Below are 24,499 nucleotides of genomic sequence, written 5' to 3' on the forward strand. Positions count from 1 at the left end.
TTTATAGAAGAATCAAAGTTTCTACCAAGCATTCTCCAATAATATTTTGAGTTTTAACTATCACTCACAACACATTCATCTCAAAAGGAGGCCTATGTTTGAAAGGATACTATAGGTTATTAGTAGACTGCTCTAAGAAGTTAACACAATGATATATCAGTTCTGATTACAAGTGAGGAACTAGTGACCTTCAGAGTCCACCTCTGCCCTACAATACAACTATGATCTACATACCTAACACAAGGTGAATTTATATGAATTAAAATAATGAAATACTAAGGAATGAAATGCTGGACCTTTTAAAATCAACTTGCACCAGAAACTTTAGTACTATAAACAACAAAATGTTAGGTGGAGATCCAGCAGTGTTCCAAGTATTATTGATTGGGGGTATAATCTTGCCTGATCAGATATCACATTTGGCTTTACCATCAAGCCTTCAGGTAAATGCATTTTCCATAAGGCTATGTTTTCCATACATCAAGGGACAGTGCCTTTTAAAAAAAGTATCTGAGCAAATGAAAATTTAATGAATACAATGAAAAAGCTAGAAAAACTGTAGACTAAAAGAAAGTATTAAAAATTTTTAGGAGGAAACTAAACAAACCCTTGACACTGCACATGTAGTAAGGATCTACCAGTTTACATACTGAATTTACATGAGTACATTATCTTTTATATAAAAAAAAACCTCAAGCTCATTCATCTTTCCAGTTGTATAACATTATTTTTTACAGGAATTTGAAATTCCAGTCTGGATCAAGTTTAACTTCCCAAGATCTCCCTTTTCCGATTTTAGATGGTTGCTCTTTGAGACTTGTTTCCTTTCATTTATTCCGTTTTGAGAAATGTATGCAAGCATGCTAGCTAATTGACTTTAACAGAAATTACTAAAAAGCAAAATATTTGCATAATGCTGGCAGAGACCATAAGTTTCTACATTACCTTCTGCCCAAAGCCCTTTATCAACTTCATATGAAAAATAACTGTCTATGGATCAAGTAAAATGAAGTCATCTCTGAACACGCCAGCAACACTACATAAAAGTTAGCTAGGATGTGAGCAACTCATCCAAATAAAATGGTAGGGGAAAAAATAAGGGAGTCAGAGTGTATTAGTCACTCTAGAATTTGGCCAGTATATTAGATTTAACACTATCCCACGTTTCATTACCAGACATGGGGGAACTAGCAGACATAGGTTTGTGTTGCATTTTATAACACCACAAGATCTTCAGTTATCAACTGGCTTATTGGTTCAAGTACTGACGTAGAAAGAGAGCTCTGACAAATGATGTAACACAGAAGACAGCATACAACACACACACACATACACACTCCAACTATCCCTGTTTATGAGGAACTGTACAATTTTCTGCTCCCTGTCCCTGACAGATTACTCTCCCTGTTTTTGCCATTTAAAGAAAATGTTTTTAAAAATTAGTATGAGGTGTTAGCACTGTCATTCTTCAGGGATCAGCTCTGTCCCCAGGGTTTCTAGAAGTGAATACCTCTAAATGGGTGGTTAAATGCATCTTCTCTCTAGTGCACAACATGTAGATAATTACATGCGCATGAACACATGTGCATGAATGCATGTGCACAAACACTAAGGCACCATGCAGTGCACAACCTGCCAGTTTACACACTTCAGCTGCAGAGGTATATTTTGAACTGCAGATAATATATTGTAAGATAATTATGGTTTTGTAGTATTTATTTAGCCAAAAGATCCACCATTACCCTCTCTGTTTTTAAATCAATAGATCTACAGGGCAAATGAATACAGCCAGGCAAGTGAAGGACCTTCAGCAATGTGTAATGTGGAAAGTGTGAGGCCTGCAAGGTAATCCTTGGTGTGGGAACAGTCACATTACAAGCATTTTTATGTGGATGAAATAAACGTTGGAGGGTATGCACACAGGATTCTGCAAACCTGGGCATCACAGCCAAACTGTCCAGAAGCTAAAATCATATCCTAAACCACAAGAACATTAAAAAAGTTTGCAGGATGCACATATTTGCAGATTCTTTTTGACATCCCTATAAAACTAAAGCCTACAAGCAAATTATTCCCAAAACACCCATTTTGGGATACCCTTCACCTTCCAAAAGCATCTGGTATTGCTCATTGTTAGGAATGGAATACTGGAATAGACAGACAAGTGAGGAACGGCTAAGAATTCCAGAAATACAGAAAGCCTCAGATATGGCCTTTGTTCTTTCAGCAATAAACCTCTGTCCTGCTTTTGCAAAAGTGAGTTTTACTGTGTGTGATTTATTATGTAATTACAGCAAAGAGATATTAGAGCTCATTAATTATCTCACACAGTATAAAACTTTTAAATTAAGTTATCGGCCATACAAATGTCACAATGGATGCCATTTACTCACTTTAATATATAATGATATATGGCAAATGCTGCTGGAAAGGGGGTGTTTTTTTTCCAGTAAGCTTTAGAAGCAAAACATGTTCCCCCCTCCCCATCCCTTTTGCATTTCAGTAGTTCCTTTGTAGTCATCTTCTCTTTATCTAAACTTGCCTGATACCAAGGCCCAGTTCACACAGCCTCTCCCACTCTCAATATGCAAGCAAACCCAGAGCTGTCCTCCACACAGCATGGATGTCAGAAATCACATGTGGAAAAGCTCGTGTAAGCCAGGCTGTATATGTATCCCACCTTTCAGCTTTCCAAGGCCCCAAGGGGACTAACCAAAAAATAATAGAGAGACACCCTAGTACATGAAATATTAAAAACATGTGAACCATAGTGATACCCAAACCACTAAAAATGCAAAAGCCACTAAAAATAGCAGCAGCAAGGAATACTTTATAGTCCCCAAACTTCAAAGGCCAACTGAACAAGAAAGTCTTAGCCTGATTCCTAAATGATGCAGTAGAGCTTGCTAGATGGACCTTGAAGGGAAGATAACTCAAAGTTGTGTGGGGAAAAACAAAAAAATACCCTGCTTCCAGTGGACATTAATCTGAGCACTGAAGGCCAAGGGATCTAAAGCAAAGCCTCATCAGATGATGTATAATACAGGAGGATTATTCATATGAAAAGAGGTACTCCCTGTATTACCATTTGAACTGAATCTGGAAATTGACTGGCAACCAGATAAGCTCCTTTAACATTGGTGTCATATGCTCCCAGTTGCTAGTACAAGTCAAGAGCAATGCTGCTGCAGTTTCCAAACTGTTTTCAATTTCAGCCCCATGGGTTTGTCCCACTGCACTGTTCTAAATGGTAATGCTGACATGTATGCCAGTAGCTAGGATGTCGCTATCAGGAGAAGCATTACCCACAACGGCAGAACTTTTTTCCAGCAGTTTTGTTTAGGGATGTATGAGAATTTCGTTTTTGCTTGCAAAACATGCGAGCATGCTCCATTCAAATGTCTGAACGTGAGCATGTGTCTGCCAAAATAATTCGCAAATGGCTCGTGTCTGTCTCATCCCCGATTCTCAGTTCAATTTGTGCAAATTTCCTAATTTACGCAAATGTGCTCAGTAGACTGAATCAGCCTCGCTTTAGTCTATGGAGGAAATTTGGGGAAGATCTGCGCAAATCTCCCGTTCAATTTCTGCTTGATTTGTGCAAGTTGCCTGTGTTTGCACAGAAATCAGGCACAAGATGATGTTCAAGGAATCCTGGCAATCTCAAACATTGCTTATTCGCTCATCGCTAATCATTGTTCTGTGTTTATTGTTTTCCCACTAGCCATATTTATTTCAGCAGTGCAGTCAAGAGAATAACTGTAGCTACATTCACACACAGCATATCCTACAACTGTCCTATGTAACTTTGATGGCCACATTTTTCAGAGTCAGGGAAACTCCACTCCCTAGTCATCCTGATTTTAAAGGAACAACAATGTTCTACAGCCTCTCCCAACATCCTCCAGATATCTGGGACTACAACTCCCATCAGCATGGCCAACGGGTAGCTTCCAGCTGACTACAGAAGGACTCCCATGTACAGATGGTGAGGCGATAAAGGGGTTATCCCCCCCCCCATGAAAAAGGCTTTGCACAAAGTATGGCTAAATAAGACAGGCAAATGGTAGTGACTGCAAAAACAGAGTGACTTTGTGAGAGGCATTATTAAATAATGTTCCCACCAGTCTTCTTGTGTATAGTGCTTAGACTGATGAAATGGAGAAGCAAGTAAGACATGTTTCACAGGTCAGGTAAATGTGGTATGATGGTGGCTTAGGGCCTAGGGTGATAATTCAGCTTTCTATTGGCCAGTTCAGTCTGTCATAGAAGGGTTAATTCTGGTCACATATTTTAATTTGTTGTCTTTGTTTCAAACGGGCTGTCAAAACAGCTACTATGGCTGAATATACCTCATTAATACCTACGCACCATAAAAAGCTTAGGAGCTCACCAAGGACACACAACACTTTATAAACCAATATCTTAAAATGATAGAAGAGCTAAAATTAAATGGCTTACGGCCCATTTCAAATAATTTAAATTTAGCTGCATCCCAACATTGCCAATGCATTTGCATCTAAGTAAATAACAACCATTATTAAAGCCTCCATTAATTCTGATCATACAAGAAAATAAAAGCAAATTGCATATTATTGCTCTCTGCAAAGGATAGTAGGCACAAGGTACTATATTGCAAAAATTGAGACCCCCAACACAAGACATCATGAAAAATATAACTATTTGAGTCATTTCAAAGTCACACAAGCACACTCGAAGTATTTATCTTTAATCTGTCCCCAATTCAGATCTTATTTTGTAAAAGTATAATTGATTTTTATATACTTTGACATTTGTGTACACCAACAGAACATACTTGTTTTATTAAACTACAGTGTTTAGACAGCACTCAGATACGTGTGTGTCATAGTAAACAGCTAGCTAAATTCTTTACTTAGAGCCTTAATTGTATCACATTGACTGGCAATATGAAACACATATCATACTATTTTTTATTCTTGGTAACTAAAATTTAATGGAGCATAATTGCACTATTGACAAAGAATGTGTTTTGAAATATTACATTGACAAAATTTAGCCTTTGGGAAGATCATGCATCCAATTTATGTAAACATTAGAATGTATCATGCATTGCAATGATTATATGCAATTGTCTTCTATTGAGGCAGACCATCCATCTATCTATTATTTGCTCTGATTGGCATCAGTTCTCCAGGGTTTCAATCAGTACATCCCAATAATTTAACTGTCAATATAGAAAGTTCTCAGATTGGTTCATAAATTCTTCCAAGTGAGCTCATTACAGAAGGAGGTTGAGAACAGGGATGTCAGAGAAATCTGCAATGGATTCAAATGAGTTTGGACTTCTATGAATCCAACCTATGAATTCTGAAGCAGACCGGAGTTGGGTGTTGTTGTTTTTTAGCACAGATGAAATGACATTCTTGTACATCCCTAAAAAAAATCTGATTCTGTCAACGAGTGGATGATGAAACAAAAGACACCTGACAATGCACGAAACATGGATGGAACGGATTTTTTAAAATCCATACATCCCTAGTTTAGAGTGAAACAGGACATTAACAAACAACAACAAGTAGCTCCAAAACAATTTTAATGGACCTGGTCTAAAATGGGAATAAGGCAGGGAAAGATGTACTTATACTAACAGGGTTTAGATCAGTTCCTAAGTAGCTGGGAGATACAAACTTTACAAATGCCTATAGGCAAAATCAGATCATTTATAAAACAGCAGAAATAAACCTATCAAAGCCTGTGATAACCAAAGATATGCCTACTATTAGCTTATTGAACCATCATGAAGTTGAATACACCATGTGCTAGGAACTAGAAAAATGCCCATCAGTATGACAGGTGAGAGAGAGAGAGAGAGAGAGAGAGAGAGAGAGAGAGAGAATTACACCGCCCTGCAGAGATCCAGGGGGAGGGGGGCATTCCCACCATTAGGGTAGATAGCAGGTTTTGCCTTCAGTGTTCACAAGCACAGTGCTTGACTTTTTCCATGAGAACACATGATATTTATTTACATAGATAGGGGGAAAAGTGCATCCAGAGACATTGCACTACTGGCAAAATTTACTCCTTGCCCCACTCAACCCAAACCATAGCAAATCAAGCTTACTTCTATCTACACAGCCCCATCATAACATCAGTTTCTTTGTCCCTCTATATTAGGTGCTTAAGATATTGACCCATACATAATCTAGGTTTGTTTTCCAACTGGTCATATATTTCCAGTGAATTCACATCAACTTAAATGTAATCATAGGGCAGAGGAGCATAGCTGCCATATAAGATCTCTTGCCTAACAGTTGCTATGTTGAAGACAGCCAGCTCACTTTTGGGTGCTTTGAATGCTTAGTGCTGAAATCAGAGAACAGATGATATACCCAAACTCAAAGTCATTGATTAAAGGCACAATGTTCAGACAGAAAAAAGTCCTACAACTCCCAGCATTCCCCAGCCAGCACAGCATAGCCCTAAAAAGACTAAAACAATGTCCCATTTATTCTTTGTTACAACAAGAAATCATAAACTCAGTCTAACCACTGAATGCTTCATTTGAATCCGGCACCATTCTCAGACTCCTGCTAACACAGATTTATAATTTCATATTTAGAAAGACCACATACTTCCAAATTAACCTGCCTGCAATTTATTGTCATCATCCAAAGGCCTGCTTTATGGCCAAAAGGTGGAATAAAAATACTTGCATAAATTATTTACAAACCCTTTTTTGCACATTTGAAAAAAAAAAAATGAATGCAGGAAGGGGGATTATGCCTCAAGTCCTTGTCTCTGACCTCAATGTGTTAATTAGTTCTTTCTACACAGAACCAACAGATGTACTACTTTTATGCACATAGGATTTCTGCTAACGATTGGGGACCCTGTGAGACAGTTGTGAGTGGGACAGTGCGTGTAACTCAGCCCAGCCACTCACACTCATCCACAGTCTTCAGTTGTTGGAAGAGGGTTAATGATTTACTGCATCTAAGAAATATTTTTCTTCCCCACATTCAAACTCTATACAGTCTGATGTTAGATGGAATTCTACTCTAAGGATGTGAGTTTTACGTCCCATTCCATAATTCACATTCGGTTTAGTGTTTCTGAAATTCCAGAATGTTAATGTAACTGATTTGGTACTATTTCTACTCTGGTGATAATACTTGCAGCAAACTATCATTCCCATAACACTCCTCTCTCATTTTCATGTAAAATTTAAAATATATGTTTTGTTATAGTTTGCTTCAGTGCGCTCTACAAAATATTCCTCAGAGTCAGCACTTCATGAGACTTTACTGCAAGAGTCCATAACTTCAGGTATTATACTAGATTTAAAAAAACCCAAAAAACAGATCCATATAGAAAAAAGTTAGACATGTTTGAGATTGAGATTAAGAACAAAATCTGCTGGAGAAGTCTTAACCCAACCTTGATCTATTCGGCTGTTTGCTAATACAAACACATCACGTTAACAAAATGTGTAAGGCATAATAAAATACAATTGGGATCATAGGCATTTGCTTATTATGGATGTACAGCATACCTGATAGTCTAAAATGCTGAATCCTAAGCCTGCTTTCATGTCTTTTACGAGTTCAACAACTTTGACTTCAGAAGACCACACTGCTAGCTCCACATCTTCCTCTTCTTCCTCTGGGCCTCCAGGTTTCACCTGAAGAGTAAGATATCAATGCTTTTTGTATTGATAAATTCATCTTGCATACACAAAGGCTGAGTTCGCACAACACAACAACCCACCCTGCAAAACAAACTATGCAGTGTGGGTTGTCATCCAAAAACCCATGGTGAGCCCAACAGATGATTGGTCTCACTGTGAGTTGTTCTGCCCCTCCATCCCCCTCGATCCGCAAGCCAGCTCTACCCAGTATCCCAGGAGACTTAGCGGCAGAACCCATCTTGTCTGCTTCCAAGCCCCGTTCCCCATTCCAATTGCAACCCTGGTCATGGTTGGAGCCCTTTTTTTAATTTTTCTTTTCTTGTGCAAAAATGGGGCTGGATTTATTTATTGCATTTTCCCAGTCTTGGGGGATGTGTGCAAAAGCCCCTTTTATTTATTTTTAAAATTTTTATATAATCTTAATATATAATTATAACCGAGGGCTGGACTCAGTGGTCTTATAGGCCCTTTTCAACCCTACTATTCTATGATTCTATAAGGAAATATAATGCATACTATAAACAATATAACATCAATACAAAAGACAAGCATCTACATTATTTAACATTACTGCAAGGTATCATTCTAAACAGAAAGCTAGTATGTTATTATACATCTTAGAAAGAAAAACAGTTTGTCAAAAATGTGTAACTTCATTGCCTGGTCAGGCTATAACAAGCAAAACATTTGTATCTGTCAATATCCAAGTTGTATCTAGCCATCATAAAAACAATAAAAGGGTGCCAGACATGGGGAAAATGGGCAGTCTTTTGTCTATCATATCTTAAACAGACATATTCAGTTTGCTTAGTCATCTATGCAACCTTCCAAACCATTATTTCAACGTGGGGATAACATTACTCCTCTACTTTCTGGCAAACAAAATCCAAGCAGCAATCAATAGATTCTGAACCATCTCTTCACATATGGGATCTATCTGTTCATCCACATAACCGAGCAAGACTGTTAGGGGGTCACAGGATATAGAAACGTGTGCAATTATTGATACTGCACATACAACTTTTTTCCAAAAATAATTAAAGAGTATTCCCAACAAATATGCATAATATGCCCCACCTGCCAAGTGCTCAACATTACCCCTTAGCAAGGGGATCTCCAGGATTCAAAGGGTTGCCCCGACCCTTGGGGGTGCCCTCATCCTAGTCCACCTCTCCTCAAGTCAGGAGCAATGGGTTTTCATAGGGAAGTCCATGTCACCCTTTTTTCAAACTAGATGAGTCAAACTAGATGCGGTTCTTTGGGGAGCGAAAAAGGGTGAGGCGTGCACTTTTCTATGAAAAACTGTTGCTGGTAACTCAGGCAAGTGGGGATTCGAAGCAGGGCACCCCCAAGGTTCAGGACAACCTTTGAACCCTGGGAATTCCCTTGCTAAGAGGCTGATCTACACCCTATTTCCCCACCTATCAACTGTCAAACACTGTCAAACCAGCCTATATACAGTGTAGCCTTGACTGTTACTTTGTATGTTTGACAGCTCAGACATGTAAGACTCCAGGAAAGGCAAGCCTATATATTTTGGACAGTCAGAGCTGCACAAGTGCGCAACCCTGAAAACTCACTGAAAAATGTTTAAAAAAACAAACAAAAAAAACACAGGGCTTTTGCACACATTCCCTGAGGCTGGGAAAATGTGAAAAAAATTCCAGCCCTGTTCTTGCACAAACAAAGGAACATACTTTTTAAAAAGGCTCCAGGGTCATGACTGGAGTGGGAACGAGGGGCTTGGCAGGAGCTGGGGGAACCAATGACAGCTCTTCCAAAGTGCCATTTGGCTGCAGTTGGAGGGGCTGTTACTGGCAAGGGGCACTGGAAGTGGCTTGGCTGCAATTGCGGCTGCACTCGGGAAGAGTGGCAAGGGTTTCTGCAGTTCTTGCCGAGTAGCTTGCTGCCTGATGCCTGCTACCAATGATGGGTTCACAGTGCCAGGTTCAGAAGACGTGCCAACCCATCGTGGGTAAAACAACCCCTTTGGGTTGTTACAGTGGCTTGTTTGCCACGCACAAGCCACCCTGCAGGAAATATGTCTGCGTTCGGACAACGTGACAACCTACTGTGGCTTGTCACCCAGAGGTCACCTAGGCTGGAATTTAAGTGACTGCATAAAATGAAAAACTGGCTTGTTGTTTGCTTCTCATTTTAGCTTAAAATAAAGTCACTAACTAAGGTCAGGCTTCTCCAACCTACTGCTCTTCAGATGTTTTGGACTGCAACTTCCATCCAACCTAGCCAGCATGGCCAATGCTCAGGATACATCTACAGGGCACCAGACTGGGGAAGGCTGTTGTAAGTCTTCATATTTCTCATCAGGTGCATAAGAGTAGAGGACTCAAAAGGAAAAGCAAAAAAGCAAGATTGTAAAGCTAGTGTGGGGTAAAAGTGAAAAGTATAACATCTGACTCCTGCAAGTTTCAGGCTCAACTCTCATCTCTGCCAGGAACTCAGTAGGTGGGTACTCTCTCTCAGAACATCATCTTCACTGTGAGGGTAACTATACTGAACTACATTATAGGATTGCTGCAAGGATTACTGTCTAACATCTGCAAAGTGCTTTAAACACTCCGAAATGCTATACAAATGAAGTAACTAAAGGTCATAAAATATTCAGTCATGTGAGCTCACAATTGTTTAAAAGGCAAGAAAAACAAGAGCACAAATATTAGAGCATTGCTAACTTGAGACTTGAAAGACAAAATTATAACTCTTTACATTAGAAAATTCACAGAGATTCAGTTACAAAAGTAAGTCTCTTCACATGCACAGGGTCCAAATAGGTTTATAAGATTCTCCCCAGGTTCATCTCAAAATAGTAGTGCCCATTTCCTGCACCTGTTTACAGTTTATAGACCATTTTTGGTGGGGGGAGATACACATGTATTTTTAAAGCTAAAATAGACCATGTTTTTTATTAATGAATCAAAAGACAGTAATTATATATACAAAAGGGGCCGCGGTGGCTTAGTGGTTAAGATGCTGAACTGCAGACTGGAAGGTCGACAGGTCAGCAGTTCGAGACCTGAGTGCTGCATGACAGAGTGAGCTCCCGTCTTCAGTCCCAGCTTCTGCCAACCTAGCAGTTCGAAAGCAAGAAATTGCAAGTAGATAAATAGGTACCGCCTCGGCGGGAAAGGCAACAGCGTTCCATGCACCTCGGTGTTCAGTCATGCCGGCCACATGACCACGGAAGCGTCTTCAGACAGCGCTGGCTCTTCGGCTTAAAAAGGGGGATGAGCACCGCACCCTAGAGTCGGACACGACTGGTTGGAGACACCTTTACCTTTTACCTTATATATACAAAAGTGACAATGCAAAGAATGGAGCAGTGTCCCCAAAATTGTACTGTAATTCTCCTGAATTGTTTGAAACAGCAACAAACTATCAGCAATAAGCTGGACTTCTTTATGAAACAAGCAGATACAGTTCTCTGCTTTGGCTTGGTTCCAGTAGCCGTTGCACCAGGAAGAGACTACTTGTGAAAAGAAGGTTCCTAATTCCAACAGATTCTCCCTCCAACTGCATCCCCTTTGCTCTGCTCTCAACAGCCTTCCAGAAGTCCTCCAAACTCTCCAGAAAGGCCTTTGAGGGGGCGGAGGGGAAGGGCTACAGAAAACCTGTGTTCCACAACTAGAACTCTGCCACTTGGTTCTTAAGATCCAATACATTATCTATTTCATATATAACAATATATATTTGCACTGTATCACTTGTGATTTATTGTGCGCTCTCCTCCCATTTTATTTATTGACTGTTAGTTTTAGTTCTTTGCATTTTTGCTACTACCTTTAGCTTGATATAGATATGTCTTAATGATTAGTTATTGTATTTGTATTTTGAGTTACTCCTTTTTTGGAAGGCAAGAGTGGAATATACATCTTTAAAAAAATACAGTTTTCCATTTGGTTATCAGCTCGTAACTGATGTCTGGAAGCACTGATGGACTGGATGTGGGCTAGGTTTAAGCTCAGTCTAAAGACAGAGGTTCCGTTGGTCAACAGACAAGGTACTCTGGGTTTAGTGGTGCAGCCTGTTCTGGATGGGATTTCATTTCCTCTGAAGAATCAGGTTTGCAGCTTGGGGGTGTTTCTGAAACCAGCATTGCTCCTGGAGAATCAGGTCAGGAGTGCTTCTTCCCAGCTTCAGCTACTGTGCCAGCTCCACTCCTTCCTGGAGAAGGTGGATCTGGCCATAGTGATCCTTGTCTTATTTACCTTCCATTTAGATTACTACAATGTGCTTTACATGGGGCTGTCCTTGAAGAGTGTTCAGAAACTGCAGCTGGTGTAAAATACTGCAGCCAGATTGCTGTTGGGCATGTGCATTGTAGACCATATGACACCAGTCTTATACCAACTACAGTGGCTCTCAATTTGTTTCCAGCCACAATTCAAGGTGCTGGTTCTTAAACGGTTTGGGGCTGGGATATCTGAAAGACCAGCTCCTCCCATATCAGCCTGCTCATAATTTTCTATCTTTTTCAGAGGCCCCATAACATGTCCCACCACCAATAAATGTTAGAAACATTGGCAGGGACACAGGACAGAGCCTTTTCTGGGGCAGCACCCCAATTATGCAATTCCCTTCCTAAGGAGGTAAGATTGCCCCCATCGTTGTTTAGTTTCAGGTGGGCAGTGAAGAGACTCGCTTCAGGGGGCTTTAGGGGCAGAAAGGTATTTTATAAATATTTCATCATATAAATCATAAAAATAAATGCAGTGAGTGCAGTCTTTGGGCCAGATCTACCATATGAGTGTGTGTTTAGAGGGAAAGAAAATTAGCAATATTTTGTACAATATAGATTCAGAGACAGTATTCAATGCTTTCACCTGAAGATGAATGGATATGTACAATGCATTCTCAGTAGTAACTGTAATTTAAAACAAAAATCTTTAAGGGTGCAGTCCAATTGAGTTGACTCACACTAGATGGAAGCCTCCAGTCTTGGAGTATTCCGTGCCCTGTCAGGCTGTTGTTGGCAGGGCAAGAGGAGCAACTGAGGTTATTTTCATCTCATCTTCCTTTTAAACTTTTCCCCTCTAGATGGCCCTCTAAGCCCGTCTAGAGGAGGCACACTGGTGGGGGCAGGGGTGGGGCCGGAGAGACCACAAGATTTTTTGTATTCGGGCCTCTCCTCTCCCCACCCACTGGAACTGTTGGGAATATTGCAGCTCCATCTGCAAAATACAGGAGTGGGGGTAGTGTTGCAGTTAGCTACTTAATGCATGTAAATTTTGGGCATAGCTAGTGTTAGGATTTCTATAGCCTATAATGTGGTTTCCTGCCCCCCCCCCACCCGCAAACTTCTTAATTGTTAGGAGCACATGTGTTTTCTCTCTCTCCTGCCAGTGTTGTAGAACACAAAGAAATGGACCAAACCAACTCTGTTCAAAACTATATGCTGTACCTGCATTTTTATGCAAGAAACTGTGAGTAAACACTTTTACCCTTTCTTCAGTAAAGAAGAGTGTGATCTCCTTTTTTTTAGCCTTGGGTGTGCATGTGGGACTGGTAAACGCTCATTCTGTTCTGCCTTTTGTTTTTCTCTGCTAACTGTCTTTTTAGCAGAAGGCAGCAATACCAACCCCTTCATGGATCACTGCCTTGTTGTGGCGAAGGGGCCTGCGTAACTCAGTGAAGCCATAAGCTATGCCGTGCAGGGCCACCAAGACGGACAGGTCTCGGTGGAGAGTTCTGACAAAATGTGGTCCACTGGAGAAGGAAATGGCAACCCACTCCAGTATTCTTGACAAGAAAACCCCATGGAATATATCACAAGGTTAAAAGAGATGATGCCGGAAGATGAGCCCCTCAGGTCGGAAGGTGTCCAATATACTACTGGGGAAGAGCAGAGGGAATTTCCAAGTAGCGCCAGAAAGAGTGAAGCGGCTGGGCCAAAGCCGAAAGGACACTCAGCTGTGGATGTGTCTGGTGGGGAAAAAAACGTCCGATGCTGTAAAGGACAATATTGTTTAGGAACCTGGAATGTAAGATCAATGAATCAAGGTAAGCTGGAGGTGGTCAAACATGAGATGGCAAGATTGAACATCGACATCTTGGGAATCAGCGAACCAAAATGGACAGGCATGGGTGAATTTAATTCAGGTGACCATCATATCTACTACTGCGGGCAAGAATCCCTTAGAAGAAATGGAGTAGCACTCATAGTCAACAAAAGGGTGGGAAAAGCAGTATTGGGGTACAATCTCAAAAACAATAGAATGATCTCAGTACGAATCCAAGGCAAACCATTCAACATCACAGTAATTCAAGTCTATGCCCCAACCACTGAGGCTGAAGAAGCTGAGGTTGATCAGTTCTATGAAGACCTACAACACCTTCTAGAACTAACACCAAAAAAAGATGTCCTCTTCATCATAGGGGATTGGAATGCTAAAGTAGGAAGTCAAGAAATCACCAGGATAACAGGCAAGCATGGCCTTGGTGTACAAAATGAAGCAGGACAAAGGCTAATAGAGTTTTGCCAAGAGAACACACTGATCATAGCAAACACTCTTTTCCAACAGCACAAGAGGCAACTCTACACATGGCCATCACCAGATGGTCAATATCGAAATCAGATTGATTATGTCCTTTGCAGCCAAAGATGGAGAAGCTCTATACAGTCAGTAAAAACAAGACCTGGAGCTGACTGTGGCTCAGATCGTGAGCTTCTTATTGCAAAATTTCGGCTTAAATTGAAGAACGTAGGGAAAACCACTAAACCATTCAGGTATGACCTCAATCATATCCCTGATGAATATACAGTGGAGGTGAGGAATAGATTTAAGGGATTAGACCTGATAGACAGAGTGCCTGAGGAACTATGGATGGAGGTCCATACCATTGTTCAGAAGGCAGCAACTCAATCCATCCCAAAGAAAAAAAAATGCAAGAAAGCAAAGTGGCTGTCTGATGAGGCTTTACAAGTAGCGGAGGAAAGAAGGGAAGCAAAAAGCAAGGGAGAAAGGGGAAGATATATCCAACTGAATGCAGAGTTCCAGAGACTAGCAAGGAGAGACAAGAAGGCCTTCTTAAATGAACAATGCAAAGAAATCAAGGAAAACAAAAGAATGGGAAAGAGTAGAGATCTTTTCAAGAACATCAGAGATATCAAGGGAACGTTTTGTGCAAAGATGGGCATGCTAAAGGACAAAGAAGGCAGGGACCTAACAGAAGCAGATGAGATTAAGAAGAGGTGGCAAGAATACACAGAAGAACTATACCGGAAAGATCTTAATGTCCCTGATAGCCATGATAGTGTGATCACTGAACTTGAGCCGGACATCCTAGAGAGTGAAGTCAAGTGGGCCTTAGGAAGCATTAGTAACATCAAAGCTAGCAGAGATGACAGTATTCCAGCTAAGCTATGTAAAATTCTAAAAGATGATGCTGTTAAAGTGCTGCACTCAATATGCCAACACATTTGAAATGCTCAACAGTAGCCACAAGACTAGAAAAGATCAGTTTACATTCCAATTCCAAAGAAGGGCAATGCCAAAGAGTGTTCAAACTACCGTACAATTGCGCTCATTTCACATGCCAGCAAGGTTATGCTCAAAATCCTACAAGCTAGGCTTCAGCAGTATGTGAACCGAGAACTACCAGAAGTACAAGCTGGGTTTCGAAGAGGCAGAGGAACTAGAGATCAAATCGCCCACATTCGCTGGATCATGGAGAAAGCAAGAGAATTCCAGAAAAACGTCTATTTCTGCTTCATTGACTACGCTAAAGCCTTTGATTGTGTGGATCACAACAAACTGTGACAAATTCTGAGAGAGATGGGAGTACCAGACCACCTTACCTGTCTCCTGAGAAGGTCAAGAAGCAACAGTAAGAACCGGACATGGAACAACCGATTGGTTCAAAATTGGGAAAGGAGTACAACAAGGCTGTATACTGTCGCCCTGCTTATTTAATTTATATGCAGAGTACATCATGAGAAACGCCAGGTTGGATGAATCACAGGTCAGAATTAAGATTGCCGGGAGAATTATCAACAACCTCAGATACACAGACGATACCACCCGAATGGCAGAAAGCGAAGAGGATCTAAAGAGCCTCTTGTTGCGGGTGAAAGTGGAGAGTGCAAAAGCTGGTTTGAAACTCAACATTAAAAAAACGAAGATCATGGCATCTGGCCCCATCACTTCCTGACAAACAGAAGGGGAAGAAATGGCAGCAGTGACAGATTTTATTTTCTTGGGCTCCAAGATCACCGCAGACGGTGACTGTAGCCATGAAATTAAAAGACGCTTGCTCCTTGGGAGGAAAGCTATGGAAAACCTAGATAGCATAGTAAGAAGCAGAGACATCACCTTGCTGACAAAGGTTTGTATAATCAAAGCTATGGTTTTCCCAGTAGCAACGTATGGCTGTGAGAGCTGGACTATAAGGAAGGCTGAGCGCCGAAGAATTGATGCTGTCAAACTGTGGTGCTGGAGAAGACTCTTAAGAGTCCCCTGGACTGCAAGGAGGTCAAATCAGTCAATCCTAAAGGAAGTCAACCCTGACTGCTCATTGGAAGGACAGATACTGAAGCTGAAGCTCAAATATTTTGGCCACCTAATGCGAAGAGAAAACTCCCTGGAAAAGACCCTGATGCTGGGAAAGATTGAAGGCAAAAGGAGAAGGGGACGGCAGAGGATGAGATAGCTAGATAGCATCACCGATGTAATGAATATGAACTTGAGGACACTCCGGGAGAGAGCGGAGGACAGGAAGGCCTGGCGTGATATGGTCCATGGAGTCATGAAGAGTCGGACACGGCTTAACGACTGAACAACAAATGCCAGCCAAACCAGAACACCCATATATCAAGAGGATACATAATCATGGAGCATGGAACCCCAGTAGCAAATGTTTATTTTATTATGGAAACACTGAAAGCTGAGATCTGGGATCTTTAGACATTTTAATAGCTAAAACTATAATGTTCCAGTTTGCATCAAGTCCTTTGTTCATAAGATGGAAGCAATCAGCTAATGGGAAAGCTGAGACTAGGTATAATTCAAAGCTTTTGCTCTGTTATTAAAGTGAAGAATGATGAATGAGATGTACACCGTCAGCATGTCGGCCCATTGATTTACATACCTTGTATCATTAGTACAATGATGTTTCTAGCTACTGCCTAGATAAGCCACCAGGAGCTTCCAATTACAGTAAAAGGAGTAAAGTCACAAACATGAAATATCTCCAATACATTTGCAAAAGTACCACTGTAGCACTGGTCCAAAATCACACATTTGCAGTGCAATCCTAATACATGTCTACTCAGAAGTAAGTCCAACTGATTTCAATGAGACTTACTTCCAGGTAAGTGAGTATAGGATTACAGTCTTGGCTTCCTAAAACTCAAGCTACTGGAACTTTTATTTCACATTTTGCCTAGTTTTAACTGAATATAGAAGATAGGTTGCTACAGTCATTTCTGCACTATACAAATAAGACAGTTTAAACGTCATCAGTTCCCTGATGGAAAACTTTGAATTATAGGCTGGAATCCAACAAAGAATGTCTGCATGCACAAAGTGCTTCAGGCTTTCAGTTTTCCTTTCTAGCAGCAGCTCCCAGCACATCTGGAAATATTCTTCTAGAGGATACCCTCATGTTTGGATGGGACTGCTGCCTAAAAGGCAGAACTAATGAGTCATAGCTCTTCTGCACTTTGGATCCTGTCTTAAGTGCTCAGAATTTTCCAAAAACAACAAAGAGGATAAAAAAAGCCCAGCTGTAAATGCAATATTTATAGTTTCTGACGCGTTTAGAGATTCTTCTCTTTATCAAGGGTGCCTGAGTTGTATTTAGTCTTCCATCAGTGACTTGGAAGCCAGGTGGTTTAAGCGTTATTTTGAAGTTTTGAAGAAATAGAGTAAGATTTGAGTTTTGAATTGTTTTGTGACAATTGAAACATTGGTGTTTTGAATTAGCTTGTAAGAGCAATATTTTATGAATGTTCATAATTATTTAGAATTGTTGGTATGTTTTTATTTATTTTATTTATTTTATTTATTTATTAAATTTATTAATCGCCCATCTGACTGGTCACCCAGCCACTCTGGGCGATGTACAACTCACCATAAAACAATTTAAAACAATAAAATTTTACCATAAATTTTTTTTTTAAAATACCCTAACCCACCCCAAATGCCTGCCTGAACAACCACGTTTTTAATGCACGACGGAAGCTCATTAAAGAGGGGGCATGACGGAGTTCCCTAGGGAGGGAGTTCCACAGAGTGGGGGCCACCACAGAGAAGGCCCTCTCCCTCGTCCCCGCTAGTCTAGCTGTCCTGGCTGATGGGACAGAGAGAAGGCCATCCGAGGCTGATCTTGTTAAGCGGCCTGTCTGGTGTTGCTGGAGGCGCTCCTTAAGATAGGCTGGGCTGGAACCATATAGGGTTTTAAAGGTCAAAACCAACACCTTGAATTTGGCCCGGAAAACAACTGGTAACCAGTGCAACTCCTTCAGCACTGGAGTGATGTGATCTTGCCGGCGGCTGCCTTTAATCAGGTGAGCCGCCGCGTTCTGTACCAGCTGCAGCTTCCGAACCGTCTTCAAGGGTAACCTCACATAGAGCGCATTACAATAGTCTAAACGAGAGGAGACCAGGGCATGTACTACCGATGGGAGCAGATGGTCGGGAAGGAAGGGGCGCAGCCGCCGTATCAGATGGAGTTGATACAGCGCTGTCCGGCTCACAGCTGACACCTGAGCCTCCATGGACAGCTGGGAGTCCAAAATGACCCCCAGGCTGCGGAACTGGTCTTTCAAGGGTAGCCGTACCCCATTCAACACCAGGTCAACATCCCCCAGCCTCCTCTTGTCTCCCACCAAAAGTACCTCGGTCTTGTCAGGGTTCAGCTTCAGCTTATTCCTCCCCATCCAGCCACTCACCGTCTCCAGACATTTGGACAGGGATTCTACAGCCAACCTTGGTGAAGATTTGAATGAGAGGTAGAGCTGCGTGTCATCCGCATATTGATGACACTGCACCCCAAACCTCCTGATGATAGCCCCCAGTGGCTTCACATAGATGTTAAATAGCATCGGGGAGAGGATGGAACCCTGTGGCTACTATTAATTTGTAGTATGTATTTAAATTGTTTTCTTAAGATATGTAATTTTTCAAGATTCTTTTGTATTATATGTTTCAGTTACCCTTGTTAAAGAGAAGAATCCTGAAATGTCTTGGGAACTATAAATATTACTGCAGCTGTCTTTTGTTTTTGCTCAGAGTTTTCCACCCTTTACACAATACTGCTATTGACGGCTCCCTGGGATGGGGAACCATGAGATATTTTAAAATCAACATAGAATGGATTTAAATTGGAGATGTAGCAGGAGGCTAAAATCTTCAGACCCACTCACTGTGGAATATCCTTCTGTGAGATTACTCAGGAAAAAATGAGTTACAGGATTTAGTCCTAGACTATTTTCTCTTTCAACCTCATTAAGGATAAAGGATTAAGGATAATCTTGACTCTCCTTCATGAACTACTTGAGTCTCAATTTAACTATATTTCCTTTCCCTCCCTTCTACACCATTCCCACAATTCATCAGTCCCCAATCTGTCTTTGCCCTCCAGAAAGCTTGAGTACATGCACAAAGTGCTTCCATAGGGGATTTTCCCTTCAAGGAGCAGCCACCTGCACATCTAGAAATACTCCTCTGGATGATCCCCTCACTCTTGGATGGACCAAAATTTCTAGTTCTAAATCCTAAAGGGCAGGATTCTATACTCTGAAAAGTACCCAGTACATCTATACAGTCAGTAAAAACAAGACCTGGAGCTGCCTGTAGTTCAGATCACGAACTTCTTATTGCACAATTTAGAATCAAGCTAAAGAGAATTGGGAAGACCCACAGATCAGTTAGATATGAGCTCACGAATATTCCTAATGAATATGCAGTGGAGGTGAAGAATAGATTTAAAGGACTAGATTTAATAGATAGGGTCCGGGAAGAACTATGGACAGAAGTTCGCAACATTGTTCAGGAGGCGGCAACAAGAAACGTCCCAAAGAAAAAGAAAACCAAGAAGGCAAGATGGCTGTCTGTTGAGATGCTGGAAGTAGCCCAAGAAAGAAGGCAAGCAAAAGGCAACAGTGATAGGGGGAGATATGCCCAATTAAATGCAAAATTCCAGAGGTTAGCCAGAAGAGATCAGGAATTATTTTTAAACAAGCAATGCGTGGAAGTGGAAGAAGATAATAGAATAGGAAGGACAAGAGACCTCTTCCAGAAAATTAGGAACATCGGAGGTAAATTCCAGGCAAAAATGGGTATGATCAAAAACAAAGATGGCAAGGACCTAACAGAACCAGAAGAGATCAAGAAAAGGTGGCAAGAATATACGGAAGCTCCGTATAGGAAGGAAAATAATATCGGGGATAGATTTGATGGTGTGGTCAGTGAGTTAGAGCCAGACATCCTGAAGAGTGAAGCTGAATGGGCCTTAAGAAGCATTGATAATAACAAGGCAGAAGGAGACGACGGTATCCCAGCTGAACTGTTTAAAATCTTGCAAGAGGATGCTGTCAAGGTGATGCATGCCATATGCCAGCAAATTTGGAAAACACAAGAATGGCCAACAGATTGGAAAAATCAACCTATATCCCCATACCAAAAAGGGAAGCACCAAAGAATGTTCAAACTATCGAACAGTGGCACTTATTTCACATGCCAGTAAGGTAATGCTCAAGATCTTGCAAGGTAGACTCCAGCAATTCATGGAAAGCGAATTGCCAGATGTACAAGCTGGGTTTAGAAAAGGCAGAGGAACTAGAGACCAAATTGCCAATATCCGCTGGATAATGGAGAAAGCCAGGGAGTTTCAGAAAAACATATATTTCTGTTTTATTGACTATTCTAAAGCCTTTGACTGAGTGGATCACAACAAACTGTGGCAAGTGCTTGGTGGTATGGGGATACCAAGTCATCTTGTCTGCCTCCTGAGGAATCTCTATAACGATCAAGTAGCAACGGTAAGAACAGACCACAGAACAACGGACTGGTTTAAGATTGGGAAAGGAGTACGGCAGGGTTGTATACTCTCACCCTACCTATGCAACCTGTATGCAGAACACATCATGTGATGTGCTGAGCTTGATGAATCCAAGGCTGGAGTTAAAATCACTGGAAGAAACATTAACAATCTCAGATATGCAGATGATACCACTTTGATGGCTGAAAGCGAGGAGGAGCTGAGGAACCTCATGACGAAGGTGAAAGAAGAAAGTGCAAAAGCTGGGTTGCAGTTAAACCTCAAAAAAACCAAGATTATGGCAACCAGCTTGATTGATAACTGGCAAATAGAGGGAGAAAACGTGGAGGCAGTGACAGACTTTGTCTTTCTAGGTGCAAAGATTATTGCAGACGCTGACTGCAGCCAGGAAATCAGAAGACGTTTACGTCTTGGGAGGAGAGCAATGACAAATCTTGATAAAATAGTGAAGAGCAGAGACATCACACTGACAACAAAGGTCCGCATAGTGAAAGCAATGGTATTCCCCATAGTAACCTATGGCTGCGAGGGCTGGACCATAAGGAAGGTTGAGCGAAGAAAGATAGATGCGTTTGAACTGTGGTGTTGGAGGAAAATTCTGAGAGTGCCTTGGACTGCAAGAAGATCAAACCAGTCCATACTCCAGGAAATAAAGCCAGACTGCTCACTTGAGGGAATGATATTAAAGGCAAAACTGAAGTACTTTGGCCACATAACGAGAAGACAGGATACCCTGGAGAAGATGCTGATGCTAGGGAAAGTGGAAGGCAAAAGGAAGAGGGGCCAAGCAAGGGCAAGATGGATGGATGATATTCTGGAGGTGATGGACTCGACCTTGGGGGAGCTGGGGGTGGTGACGGCTGATAGGAAGCTCTGGCGTGGGCTGGTCCATGAAGTCACGAAGAGTGGGAAGCGACTGAATGAATAAACAACAACACCCAGTACATGGCTGCCACTTGAGAATTGCACTACAACGAATCCAGTTTCTTGGTTGTCTGCACTTAGATAACTGAAGTTTCAGTCAAGTACATTTACAAGGATTTACATTCCTTCAACTTCAATGGGCTATATACCAATGTACATTCAGCTCTACCCATTGAACTACACCTCCTACACACATACTGTCTAATTTTTATTTACGATTGCTAGATGCCTCCTGCATGTACATGTAAGAAAATGCATTACATGGCTGCCTTGACATTCCAGATCAGTAGCAAGTGATACTGCTAAATACTTTCACCAAATATACTAAGAGGGAGGGGTGTTTAACAATGTGATATAACATGGCAAAACTGTTTGCAAATTAGGAAGTTATACTTCTAATAGTAAGAGAGATGCTCACTTCTATACAGCTTATATACACCGAGAAAGGAAAGGCAATAATATGCTAATAAATATGCATGCATGTGCATACATACACACACTCTACAGATATTCCAAAGGGCAGAGGGGTATATTTTAAATCATGTTTAACAACATGGGATTCTGAGCAGCTGAACAATGGCCTATGAATCATCCACAATTGTCATTCATAATGAAAATGAATGGCAAAATAACTGATACCAAAGGCAAGAGCAAAACAAGTCAAAATCAAGGAACATCTGTTGGGACACCTGTTTAACTAAACCAAACTATTTTACCTTTGGTTCTGGAGAACAAGGAGTAATGGCAGCGGGCTCATCCACGAAGGACTCTGTGCCATCGTCAACGAGGTGCCGACAACAAACCAGGGTAAACGGAGGTGGCACTTCCTTAAGAAAAGAAACTGCTTCACGGCGGGATTTTCCATAAAGCTGAACACCATTTACCTACGCAGAGAAATTAGAACATACGTAGGCATTCAGATTCCTAAAGCAATTACTTTGGTTCTACTATAAACATATTTTGCTATAACAATGTACATCATTTAGGATTCCAGTGGAAGAGGAGATACCATGGCAAAATGTTCATCTTAAAATATGTTAATTATTTATTTATAGAGAGAGAGATCCATTTTTAGTAATCTGGTGACTTCATATTAAAGTACTATACCATTCAGTGGCCTTCGTTTAGCTGTCTGTTTTTTTCTACTACTGCTTTCTTTCTTTGCATCTTTTCTACTCTCCCCTGCTAGTATCACCGACTGCTATGTTCAGCAGTAGTTCCATTAGTCGGAGACAGTTTCTCCCTTTCAGCATAGACAGGTACCAACAGAGTTCCAAAATCATTTCTCTGCGATGTGTTCCACCTATGTCATCTGCGTAGAAATCTCTCCAGATCTTCAACTGTTTCATCACGAATGGCAAACGGGTGGTCTTTCCACTGCTCCTGTGCCCTCATTGGTCACCCCACCCCACCCCAAGGCAGCATCTGGTTCAGATTAGTGCTACTCAAAGCATAGGGGTTTTTTTAAGTTACTGTTTTTTTAAATGGAGTGGCATGGGCCCTGCAGGCTTGTCTGGCCAGCTCCTGCAGGGTTTCCTTTTGCCAGCAGGGCTGGCCAGGCTATGAGGAGCGTGGAGACTGCAATAGAAGGAGGGGGAGGAAGAGAAGCCACCGCCGCTGCCGGCTGGCAAAAAAAAAGAAAAGAAAGGAGTGAGGGCTAGCTGGTGGCAGCTCGGGTGGTGTGTAAGTGAGGGGCCATCGGCAGCACTATGCTGACAGCCCACTGAAGGCTGGAGCGGCCCTGCCTAGAACTCCCATCATGTCTCAGCATTCACTATACTGGCTAGGGCTGATGTAAGTTCTAAGCCCAAACATCAGGAGGTCCACAAGTTGCCCACCCCGCCTTAATAAAACATTGGAACGTTACAAAACAAATAGTATATTAACATGTAATATATTCCCTATGAATTGTACCTCTAAAAGTTCATCCTCCAACTGCAGTAAACCAAGTTTAGCAATCGGACCATCTGATTGAATTGAAGATATGTAATGATGCCCTTCAAACGTATCCAGTTCAACTCCTAACCTCAATGTATGAATAGGAAGCAACTGTTAAAAACAAATCAGAAAGAATAGTAGTCAAATGTGATGTTTTAAAGTGTATTTTCTTTGGGCTGTACAGCTTTCTTCAAATTTAATCAACTGAATATTACTCCAGTTTAGTAATGGTGCTGCATTTATCAAACATTTTCATTGGATAAGGATAGGAAAAGAGCAACCAGAGAAGCACAGAAGGGCTTCTCCCACCAGTGGGAGTAGCTAAACTAACCAGGAAAGGAAAACTTAGCATATTGTCCAAACCAGAGGCTTGTAGGTTGTCGCTCTCAAACAAGCCAGGAATTGTAAACCAAGAGAAAACTGGTTAACGATCCCTGGTTTGGACAACATACTATGCTTTCCTTTTCTTAGTTTAATTGCTCCTGTGGGTGGAAGGAGTCAACAGGGAGCAAACAGCCTGCACACAGTAGCACATGGTTCATGAATGGTATGTCAGGATGCTCTGGAATTCTGGTTTAACATTGTACATGCACATGGCAACTTAGAGTTGCTTCCAGCTGGTAGTCAAGGTGATGGATTGATTTACAGAAAAAAATCGCTCAAAATGTCTCTGGCTTAGGCGTATTAGTTGCATTACGTCTCAACCCCTGCCCTAACAATGAATATGCCAGACATCAGCACAAAGTATTTTAAGAAGCAAAGCTGCAATATAATTGACATCTAACCCATATATTTAAGTCAGCACAGAATACAGTTTTGGAAAATTAAGGACAGACTTCTTGGATGAATTCATGCCCAGCATAAAAGCTCCAACAACTCTGGAACTTGCCCCAAATATCAAAAACATTCATATCCAAGAGGTTGGTTCACACACATATACATTCTTAA

General features: G+C 41.3%; 1 protein-coding gene across 12 annotated transcripts in view; it reads right to left on the bottom strand.

The window, feature by feature from the left end:
• PATJ (PATJ crumbs cell polarity complex component) overlaps positions 1 to 24,499 on the bottom strand; it is a 236,099-nt gene that overhangs the window by 168,019 nt on the left and 43,581 nt on the right. For all 12 annotated transcript variants that reach the window (XM_084852343.1, XM_084852349.1, XM_084852348.1 and 9 more), the window contains 3 exons: positions 23,528 to 23,662; positions 22,330 to 22,497; positions 7,535 to 7,663 (listed from right to left, as the gene is read on the bottom strand). In XM_084852343.1, coding sequence (XP_084708469.1) covers positions 7,535 to 7,663; positions 22,330 to 22,497; positions 23,528 to 23,662 — 432 coding nt within the window. The remainder of the gene's footprint in view (positions 1 to 7,534; positions 7,664 to 22,329; positions 22,498 to 23,527; positions 23,663 to 24,499) is intronic.

Source organism: Heloderma suspectum, chromosome 4 (genome assembly GCF_057233095.1).
Source record: "Heloderma suspectum isolate Gila_16-S chromosome 4, 16-S_ref, whole genome shotgun sequence".
NCBI classification, from domain to species: Eukaryota; Metazoa; Chordata; class Lepidosauria; order Squamata; family Helodermatidae; genus Heloderma; species Heloderma suspectum.